Genomic DNA, 11482 nt, shown 5'->3' with positions numbered 1-11482 from the left:
AATAAAGAATCAAGATATAAGAGGCAAAAAGGCAGATGATAAAAAGCAAGAAACAAGATGCAAAGAGTACATTGTAGATTCACTGTTGCCATTAATATATCCGGGTTCTGCTTGCTGCCACTGTTACATATTTATTTTGTCGACAAGATTGTTGCACATTGACGAAAGTGTGCCAACAGAATTGGCGATAACAAAGTATATTTCCTATTTGTAGCCTTTCAGTAAACATAATTTGTTTCCAACATTTGCAATTGCATAAAATGCTATAAGGGTGTGTGTATATATATATGTATAATGTATGCGCGCGTGCGCGCGTGCGTGCGTGCGTGCGTGCGTGCGTGTGTATGTGTGTGCGTGCGATATGAAGAGGTTATATATATGTATCAATAATATTTAAACAAATTGTACAAAAATTATGCATATATAAAGTGTTAGCCTTTGGAATATAGACCATACTGACCATATAGACCATATAGAATTAATTAAAATTAAAGCAAAACAGATACGAATTAAATCATAAAATGAGAAAAAATGCACGTAATATGTATACATATATATATGCGCTCACAATAGTTTTCATAAAATGAATTTATTTTAAGTGAAATTGTTATTATCTGAATAAAACAATAATCTGCAGAAGAGAGAATTACATCTCGTTGTTATCCTTTCTATGTTTTTTTATTTATATAACTTTTTTGTCTCATCTTTTTTTATTGATATGAATGCAAAGAAAATGATTTTGTATAATGTATATATAGATGTCGTTGAAATTGCCAATTGTAATTTCCATAATGTAATCATAATGAATTACGGCGTCAAACATATACAATCATATAATTCTTTGACATTATTTCATTAATTTTTTACGTGCAAACAGATTTGATAACATAAATTAGTAATACATAGGGTTGGGTGTACAATTTAAAGTAGTGTCTATAATTTAAAAAGATAAAAGTGAAGTTAAAAACATTAATAATAATAATTTGAACTAGACCGCGTATGTGAATAACTCAAATAAATTCGAAAGCGCCTTCTACGGTTTCAGTTAAGTCTTGGTGCCTAATAAATTCTATATGAATTTTACAATTAATCCATTATATATTCAGCCATTTAAACTGCGCGCTGAATCAAAACAGATCACATGAACAAAATTGACGAATACCAAGCATCAATTTTGATCATGTGATCTGTTTTGACGCTGAAAATAATCGTCGAGCGTCAACATAAAGGTACATAGTACATACCCTTATTTACGTTGCAAATCCGAAATTAATACGGCGCGCATTTTAAATGGCTGAATAATGGAATTGTAAAATTTATATATATTTATACAGGGTGTCCCATTTTAATTGATCATCTCAAATATCTCTTGAACAGCGCATTTTAGGGAAAAGTTTCAGACAAAAGTTTTGGGACTTCAAGGGGGACATAAGATGATAACATTGGTTTGACCCTGAGTGGCGTCGTCAAGGTCAGGACAAGGTCACTTTGAATTTTTTAAATGAAACCTCCCATTTTTTAATATTCTTGTAGCACACCTCGAGAGCTTTCCAAAACGCTAAATAAAGTTATTTTTTAAATAAATATTTTCCATGTTATGAAGTTTGAAAATTACAGTACCGTCGACATTAGCATTATCCAAGGTGTCCAATAGACGGACACCTCGAGCATACCTCGAGCATAGCATACTTCGAGAGCTTTCCAAAACACTATTTCATTAAATATCTTTTAAGTTAAAAGGCTTCAAAGTTACAATATTGTTGGCATTAGCATTGATACTCAAGGTGTTCGACCGACGGCTAAAACTTTTTGAATGTTGTTCAGGGCCATCACCTTGACAACATTTGTCAAGGTCAAGACGATTGGAGGTTGTTCCTCGTATTTTCATTATTTCAATTTTTACTATAAAAATGAAAATAATAATTTAAAAGAATGAGGTAACATGTGCGGCTCGATTAATCCCAAAAAGTCATATGAGGGTCACGATGGATGTTTTTTTATGTCAAAATAATAGCTAAACTAGAGGTAAAGTCGTTGATCGGTGATCCATTAATTTAAAACCAGACCATTGATAATCTAGCTACCTAAGGCAAGATCGTATCTGACACGACGGTAATGTAACTTTCAAGCTTCATAACTTGAAAAGTATTTATTTAAAAATAACTTTATTATAGCGTTTTGGAAAGCTCTTGAAGTGTGCTACAAGAATATGTAATGAAAAATGGGGGGTTCCATTTAAAAAATCCAAAGTGACCTTGTCCTGACCTTGCGACGCCACTCAGGGTCAAACCAATGTTATCATCTTATGTCTCCCCGAAATCCAAAAACTTTTGTCTGAAACATTTTTCCCTAAAATGCACTGTTCAAGAGATATTTGAGGTGATCGATTAAAATGGAACATCCTGTATATATAATTAGGCCAAGATCTAGCACCGAGATTGTAGAAGGCGCTCTCGAATTTATTTAAGTTAAAAAGTTAAATAATTTTAACTTAATTATACATATTAGGCTCTTAATTTTTAACTTATTGTAACTTTTAGTTATATCTTATTGATAACTATTAACTTTTAATTTAATCTTCTTGAAGTTGCATTTTTAATACTTATGTAAATCCAAGAAAAAATATATATCTACGTCGGTGTCTTCAAACTCAAATTTAAGAATGCACATTATTAATATAATAAATATAATATAGTCTGGCCGCGGGAAGAAATCATTTGTTCGCGGGCCTTCTATCCATTGAATTGTTAGAAGAAGTCGAGCTCTCGAAAGCGGACTTCTTTCCGCGACCCGACGGAAATAAATATAATAAAATATACACTTTATTTGAAAATTAATTATTTAGAAACCCTGAAATTATGAAATGGAAAAAATTTAACTTTTAACTTTTTAATTATTTTTTTATTAACTTAACTTTTTAATTATTTTTTTATTAACTTAACTTTTAATTTAATTAATTAATTTTATTATGGATTAACTTACATCTTAACTAAGTTAAATTTTTAAGCCTCTTAAAATATTTAACCCATTATACTAATTTAACTTAACTTAGTTTAAAAAAAAAAGTTAAAAAATTAACCTTGTAGCTAACCCTGGTAATATATATATAATGATAAATTCTGTTTTCACTTTGTTTAATAATTGCTGTAAGTTTTGATCGATTGGTATAAATACCGTTTTGGAAATAATTGGAAATATATGAAGCAAGGACTGAATTGTATGAATTTACTGATAAAAAAAAGAAATGCAGAGAGGATAATGAAAACTTTTCGGTATATTTTACTAATTATTAAATATAAGCGATAATTAGAAAAAATATTAATTTATTTTACAGTATAGTATGAGAACATACAATATAAGAAAAAAATCACGGTTTCTCACTTTTGAGGAATAATTAATTCAACAGGAATCTTAAGGAAGCAGGAGTATATTATAATAAGTATATGCTACTAATATTACGAAATGGAATAATAACCTCTTGTAGATGTCGGAATGATCATAATACCTGTTTCTTTATATAATTTATCTCTTATAAGAGATAAAAAAAATTATAGTTTTTTATTAATTAATTATGTTTATCCAAACTTGTTCTGTATGAAACATAGGTATTCCACAGTAATGCAACTGACTGTACAACTAAAGTTTGATAATGTAAAGGTACCAGAGAAAAGTTTACAAGTTGTACCATAGGCCACACCTAAAACAAAATTATAATATTTGTTTATTAAAAGAATAAAAGAAAATTTCTATGATATGATTTCTATTGTTTGTTACCTTGTAATTATTCCTTAAAATGTCACTATATTCATTTGTCATCTTTATTTTTAGTCTTTCAATATCTTTTCCTTGGCAAATGCCAATAGTGACAAGTAAAACTGCTAAGAATGTAGGTGCAAAGAACAATTGGTCACAAGCAACCTTTTTAATTGCAACTGAATGACCTTTAGAACCTATGTATTTATCTAAAATCCTATACCATGTTGTTGTTGCTGGACCCTATATATCGTAGTCATTAATATATATTTGAACTTCCATATTACTACAATACCTTAATTTATATAAAGAAATTCATGCATTTTATGCGATTTGGGAAGTACGCGGGGAACGTTGGGTTCACCTTTTTTCTTACTCAATTTCACTTTCTGAAATCCGAAAATCGTAGTTAAAATTGTCCTAATATCCGGGAAATTTTTTTCAAATTTTAATTGTTTTATATTAAACAGAAAAATAGCAACGTTGATTTTATCACTTTGTTGAACTATGTCTGCGAATTTTTCTTTGTTTTTATAAAAATATGTTTAGATCGATGTTAAGTCTTTATTCTTTCTCATCGAGGCTTGAGACTCTGCAAATTACCTTAAGTTATTGTATGTACACATTTTAACTTTTATACCGAAATATCTCGAAAAGTATGTAATAAAAGATGCGGAAAAATGTTTCAGATAAAATTAGCCACATGGTTTGAAAAGGGACAAATAATGATAAAAATATTTTTCGAAAAAAATTTTTTAATGTCACATATGTATAAAAGGGTATCGCCATTTTTTTATATAGTTTGATTGCTTTAAATAATTCTGCATATAAAAGTATTAAGGTAAAGGTATGGAAAATTCAATAGTTCACGAGATATTTTATACTTTATTATGTCAACATAAAATATGAAATATCTCAAATTATTGATTTCTTGATAATTTCTTGATAATTGTATCGTAAATACTTTTATGCACAAATTAATGAGATAAATTGATTGATGTAAAGAAAATGCTCAGTTGCTTTAAAAAAAATACGTAGTTCTAAATTGCATAAATTGCATATTTTTTTGAAAGCAACTGATTGTGAGTGTTTTCTTTACTCCAATCGAATCATCTCATAATTTTAAAACATAAAAGTATTAATTAATATTTACTTAAGGTACTAATTAATTATCAAAAAATCAATAGTTTATGAGATATTTCATATTTTATGTCGAAATATGGCATAATAAAGTATAAAATATTTCTAATGTAAACTAGTACCCAGATAACAATTAGTGACTCATATTACCTTCACGGCATGATTATCACGCGTGCAATAATGCATTCACAATGTCTTCACTAATTGTAAGTGATAGAAGCACACGTGCGTGCATAAAAGGTAGCATTATACAGTCATGTGTGAGCGTATATATAAGTTATGAAAAAAAGGTTGCATATTTAATATCGTAAATACAATTATAGAAAATTATATATTCATTGTAATAATAATAATAATAATAATAATAATAATAATAATAATAATAATATACGCGTATTTAATAATATATATTGTTATAATTGTATGGATTGATCACTGTGTGATCATCACGCGTATGTGTAAAAACGCATTCATGTTATCTTCACGACATGACGAGCGTAAAAGCCACTATACAATCATGTATGAAGAAGACAAGTGTGAACGATTTAAATCTCAATAATTGGAATAGCTAAAATTACAAAAATGCATGGTTAAAATATTTAAAAGTGTGAAAAATATCGTCGTATACGTCAAAAATATCGAACTTTTAATATTTCATTATCAAATGTAAAAACATTTTATTTTAATGATAATGATTAAAATGAAATTTATGTATATACATATATAATTCAAAAATAAATTATTCAAATTAAAAAATTGTTGATAGTTTGTAAGTGTAAAATAATTTAAAGTATAAAAATTAAAAACTTTTATATCTATTTGTTTGATGTGTTAAATATCAATAATATAAATAATGTAAACATTTTGAAAATGTTGATAATTTTGGATTTTTTTATATTTTTTAAATTTTAGCAAAATTGGATGTTTTTCGTTCTCGCATTCCATGATAAATAGTTTTTAAAAAATTATATGTTATTTCTAAAAACTATATGGACAAATTTTTTAATTTTAATTTAAATTTTTGGCATTTTTTAAACTTTAAATTTTATATGTATATATATATATATATATATATATAATACGACGGTCTTATTTAAATTATTTTAGAAATTTCCTTCCCCTTTATAAAGGGAGAATGATGATTTTTCTTAACGCATAAAAAAGTAATGTCTCAATTTTTATAGACTTTTAAACAATTATTAGTCTTGTAGAAAAAATTGAGTAAAATTAAAACATAAACTAAACTGAAATATAATTTTTTAAAAACATTTTTAATGTTTTTTTATTGGAATTTATATCCATAATCGAATGTTTATAAAATGTTTAGAACATTTACTTTTTATTTCTATATAAATGTAAAAAAATTGTATTAAACAGTTTTAAAATATTTTCTGTTTAATATTTATTCTTTATTTCTTAAATAATATAAAATATTTTTGAAATGTTTTTTATATGTTTCTAAAATGTTTATTTTCTATTTTAACAATAGAAAAAAACGATTTTTTTAATATTAACTTTCAATCATTTCAAAGTAATAACATTAAAGTAAACTATTTGTAAATATTTTTTGTGTATTTAACATATGTATTGTATAATAATTTTTTAATATTCTTCTCGCGTTTTGTGATTTGACGATTTTCTATAAACAAAATGTGTTATTAACATCGTATACATAAAAAAAATAACGTAAACTAAGTTATTAAATCCAAATCAATGTATTTATAATAACAAAATGACAAATAAAACAAATCATTTTTACAATTGAAAAATTATAATTAAAACTTATAATCTAAACTTTTCTTATATTGAATAATAATAATGTAATTACACCAAGATGTAACAACAAGAATGATAATATTATAATAAGCGCTTTTATTGCAAAATGTTATTTAATAGTAGTAATCAGTACATTTTGTTATATTTAATTGATTATACATTTCTGTATCATGTGGAATTTATTTTTAAAATGTTTTTGAAACTTTTGAAAAATATTTATTGTACGTTTTAATATTGGAAATATATTTTTCAATGATAAAAATATGCTTTTTATGACATAAGTATTTAAATACATTTAACATAAAATTCATATTTTATTAGCTTAATAAATAAACAAAAATCCACATGGTGTATGAAAATCCATCTGGGAATCCACATGATGTATGAAAATCCATCTAGAAATCCAGATGGTGTATGAAAATTCATCTGGGAATCCATGTGATGTATAAAACTCCATATAATAGATATATTTATGTGGTATAATATTATATTATGAATACTATATAATTTATATAATATTCATGCAGTATATTATATACCGAGTGATCCAGACTTAAATCGACCTTGAATATATATTTGTCTAATTATAACTGAGATTTCAAATAGTATTCTACTTCGAATTTATATAATTTTTTTAGATTCTGTATATTCTGTATATCTATATATAAAATCCAAAATTGTATTCTACATATAAATTTATACAAAAAAATACAGTAATATTTAAAAACTAAGATTGTAAGAGATACTGTCTGAAAAAATACATGATTATTGAAAAGTTTCAATCATGTGCGACTGTTGTAACTGTTGTGTGTAACTGTTACTGTTGGCTTTTAGTACATATTTGTTTAGACACGAGAACTCAGAGGTATAGAATATATAATGGAAAGAATAATGGAAAGAATAATAATAAGTCTTTGTACAAAATATCATTAGCTCAGCGTTAGCGTACAAGTCTGCAGTTTTAGAGATCTCAGGTTCGAATCTTGATGTTTTCAAAAATTATAAATCTGCGTATAAATTGTAATTAATAAAATAGAAAATATGCAGAATATTAAACTCTAAAAATAATATGTAATAATGAAATAAAATAAAATAATTTTTTTCTAATAATTTTTCTCAGTATAGGAATCCATATGGATTATTACATAGGAATCCACATGGATTTTCACATAGGACCTAGATTTTTGGCCGAAATTCCCATAGGAAATGATATGGAATCCCATATGGATTATCCATATGGGTTTCCTATATGAATTCCCACCTAATTTTTTTTAACAGGGTTCAGTTGAGATTCATAATATCGCTCGCACGCCTGAGTCGCATTTCACTCTCACGCGTGAGTCTGCATGCGTGCGAGCAATATATATGGCACTCAATTGAGGACACATCTGTAAGCCGTATGACACTCACACCATGTGGATAATTCTGCTCGCGTGAGCGCATTATGAGATTCATAATGCGCGCATTTTATTATCTGGGTAAATTTTCGATACCTAACTTTACCAATACTTTTATATGTAAAATAATTAAAAGAATCATACTATGAAAAAAATTATATAATTCGATATAAAGAATACTACCCTTTATATGACCTTGAAAATTAATTTTTTTTTTCAAAAATTATTTTTACCATTATTTGTCTCTCTTCAGACCGTACAACTTTTATTTGAAATATTTTTCCGCATCTTTTATACTTTTCGATGCAAAGTTAAAATGTATACATAATTTAAGATAACTTGCAGATTCTCAAGCCTTGATGAGAAAAGATAAAGGCTTAAATAACATCAAAACATATTTTCATAAAAACAAAGAGAGATTTGCAGACATGGTTCAACAAAGTAATAAAATCATCGTTGCTTTTTTTCTGTTTAATATGAAAAAATTAAAATGTAAAAAAAATATTTCTCGGATACTATGACAATTTTAACTACGATTTTTGGATTTTAGCAAGTAAAATTGACAAAAGATGAATTAACCCAGTTCCCCGCTTGCTTCCCAAATCGCTTAAAATGCTTGAACTCTTAGATATTAATTAAATTATAAATATTTTGTCAGAATAATACTAAATTAAAGACTGAACAAATATATCAGAAATATTTAAAAAAAACATAAATATTAAATACTATAATATAACATTTATAAATTTGTAATTACTTACACTAATGAACAAGCCGATTCCTGTAAATTGCATTGTACGTACAAAATCAATAGTTTTCGAATTATCTATGAAATTTTGTGCAATTTGATCACCGAGTCCCATTAATATTCCTATATATTCAATTATATTAATAATAAAAATAATGATTTATATTATACAAATAATTATATTATTGTAATTTACATGAAATATTTATATATAATGTAAATATTTAAATGTAAATATGTATAATATAATAACTGTTATAAGTTTAGGTCCCTCACTTTATTGATGAAAGTATACATTTATATATTCGGTGTCTTTTATTTAAAAACAAAGATTTGAAAATAAAAATCGCCGTTCATTACTTTGAGAATAAACAGAAAAACATAAATAATAAAATTTAAGAAATAAGCGATTCAGCCATAATTACAATTGACAATGAGAATTATCGAAAATGTATGAAAGCTACCATTTAAAAACTCTTGGCTCCAATTGCCAATTTATTGTTTATTGCATTTGTTTTTCTGCATCGTAACCATAGATATAATCGTAACTCCAAGATTAATGCGATTAACCCTAGATCACCATGAGTAACTTTTAGTAATCTTCCCCACCACTACAGGGTCTGTGAAATCCTTTAAGGAGGTTCTCCATGAGTTTTTTTCACATAATAAAAACTTGTTCAAATTTTGAGAATAAATTTACAATTAACATTTAGACACTTCTGAATTTTTTCAAATTTTTTAACCGTAAGTTTTCTTTAATAATTCTCTAAAATAGCTTAAATTTTTATGAGAAAGAGTTTTAAATAATTTTTTTGTAAACAAAATATAAAAAAATTAAAAAGTTATATCCATATGAAAGAATAAAGTTTAAATAACATTTTGGAATTAAAAAGATGAATTTTGACCGTATTATTTTCGTGTACAAGTGTAAAATGTTTATGAATTATTCACATCTATTTAGATAATGGCGTTATACTGGTGAAATTGTGGCAACGTCAATTCATATGGCACATGACATACAATCTCAAGGTCAATTAATTGATGTCCTTTTGCGGAAAATAAATTAGAGTACTATTTTTTTCGACACTTTCTTTTTTTTAATATTGTTTTTATCAAAAGTATACATATATATTTTTTCTTTAATTGTTTATTGGTAATAAATCGACCTTTATATTTTTTCTGTGACATTTATATCTTTTCTGCACTTTTATTTATCAGTTTTGGCTCTCTCAGTATTACCAACTACTAAACAACTAACATCAGAATTATTTAATTATTAATAATTTAATAATAATTTAAAAAATTTAATAATTTATTAATAATTTAATTATTCATCAGAATTATTAATATCTAAATTACATTCAAGTAATTTTTTGTTCAAATTTTTCGACATAAATATTTATTTTTATTATAAAAAAAATATTTTTTTATAATACATTGTAGTCTTATTGCTCAAATTTTATTTATTTATTATTTTTTATAAGATGACAATATATATAGCTTTCTTTTCTTTTCTATGTTGGAAGGTTGGAATTTAATTATACCGACAGTTATATGAATATCTTCGAATTAATTGAACGGAATTGAAAATTCTTTGGATTGAAATAGATATGAATAATGAAGTGGTGGGACGAAGGAATTTGTAGTAAAAACGAAAAAATTATCTATATATTAGATTAGATTTTATATTTCGCGCGTTATTTCCATCATAGCTGATTGTAGCACAGGCTTAGCACATGCGCATATTATTTCATTTCAGGTATAACAGATTTTCTAACCTTTAAATACATCATCTTTAATGCTTAATTACTAGTTTTATAATTAGAGTAACAAATGGCGATTAATTTTTGTTTTTTAAATATATGTTTTTAACAAAGAGACGTCAAATAAATGTAATTTTATCAAAATATAAGGTAAATGACCTTGACAGTTATTAAAAATATTGTATAAATAATATAAATATTATATATGTGTATACTATGCGCGCGTAGGTGTGCATGCATGATAAATTATAATGAACTATTAATTACCGGCTTGTACTGCTTGTGTACCCATAGGATGTTTTCTTAACATTCTTTGATATAATCTCTTTATATTTCGCATAATTATATGTTTCTCAATAATATTAATTATTGAAGTACGTACGTCATGTATGTTTAATGGTATATATAAGATAATTTTAGGTTATTTGTTAAAATAATATATAAAGCACATAAATTTTATCACAAGTATAGAATCTAAACAATGACAGCGCCAAAATTCTGACTGGTCATAAAAATCGGATGGCACATATAGCTATTGCACATAATTGATTAAACTGATGATGTTTTGTGCACAGTTATGTAATTTAATGTATTGACGTTCTAAACTGTTCTAAACGCAGATTAATTACTAATCAACCAATCTCAATTTAGAACTTAACGTTAGAGAGCAAAGCATTATGATCGATTTTCATTCAACGATTTTTTTTGTATGAACGATGTGTATCGTGTATATACATATATACATACCAGAGAGAAGCATGAAGGTGCCTTTTCATATGCAGCACGCAGCAGCAGCAAAATGTCACGTGATTCAAATTTTTCAGAATCGTTTCCACCGCATTTGTTGCGCATGAAAAGGAATTTTGCAGCAATTCATATTGAAGTTTAACCTCAATTTATAATAT

The 11482-nt window shown here is 25.9% G+C and overlaps 1 protein-coding gene across 1 annotated transcript; it reads right to left on the bottom strand.

Moving 5' to 3' along the window:
- Positions 1-3256: 3256 nt before the first annotated feature.
- LOC105457291 (protein Mpv17) lies at positions 3257-11303 on the bottom strand. The gene is made up of 4 exons (XM_011701885.1): positions 10845-11303; positions 8828-8937; positions 3775-3996; positions 3257-3697 (listed from the first exon to the last, which is right to left on the bottom strand). The coding sequence occupies exons 1-4, from the start codon at positions 10915-10917 to the stop codon at positions 3566-3568; spliced, it is 537 nt and encodes a 178-aa protein (XP_011700187.1). The 5' UTR covers positions 10918-11303; the 3' UTR covers positions 3257-3565.
- Between the last annotated feature and the right edge of the window lie 179 nt (positions 11304-11482).

Source organism: Wasmannia auropunctata, unplaced genomic scaffold, assembly GCF_000956235.1.
Source record: "Wasmannia auropunctata unplaced genomic scaffold, wasmannia.A_1.0 LD335295.1, whole genome shotgun sequence".
In the NCBI taxonomy this organism is placed as follows: Eukaryota; Metazoa; Arthropoda; class Insecta; order Hymenoptera; family Formicidae; genus Wasmannia; species Wasmannia auropunctata.
The sequence above is the reverse complement of the archived record's forward strand: the minus strand, read 5'-3'. Positions and strand labels throughout refer to the sequence as shown.

Coding starts and splice junctions, on each gene's coding strand:
- LOC105457291 (XM_011701885.1), bottom strand. CDS start 10,917: ATGCGAAATATAAAGAGATTATATCAAAGAATGTTAAGAAAACATCCT. Junction 8,938..10,844: donor TACACAAGCAGTACAAGCCG/GTAATTAATAGT, acceptor TTGAATATATAG/GAATATTAATGGGACTCGGT. Junction 3,997..8,827: donor GAATCGGCTTGTTCATTAGT/GTAAGTAATTAC, acceptor TACGATATATAG/GGTCCAGCAACAACAACATG.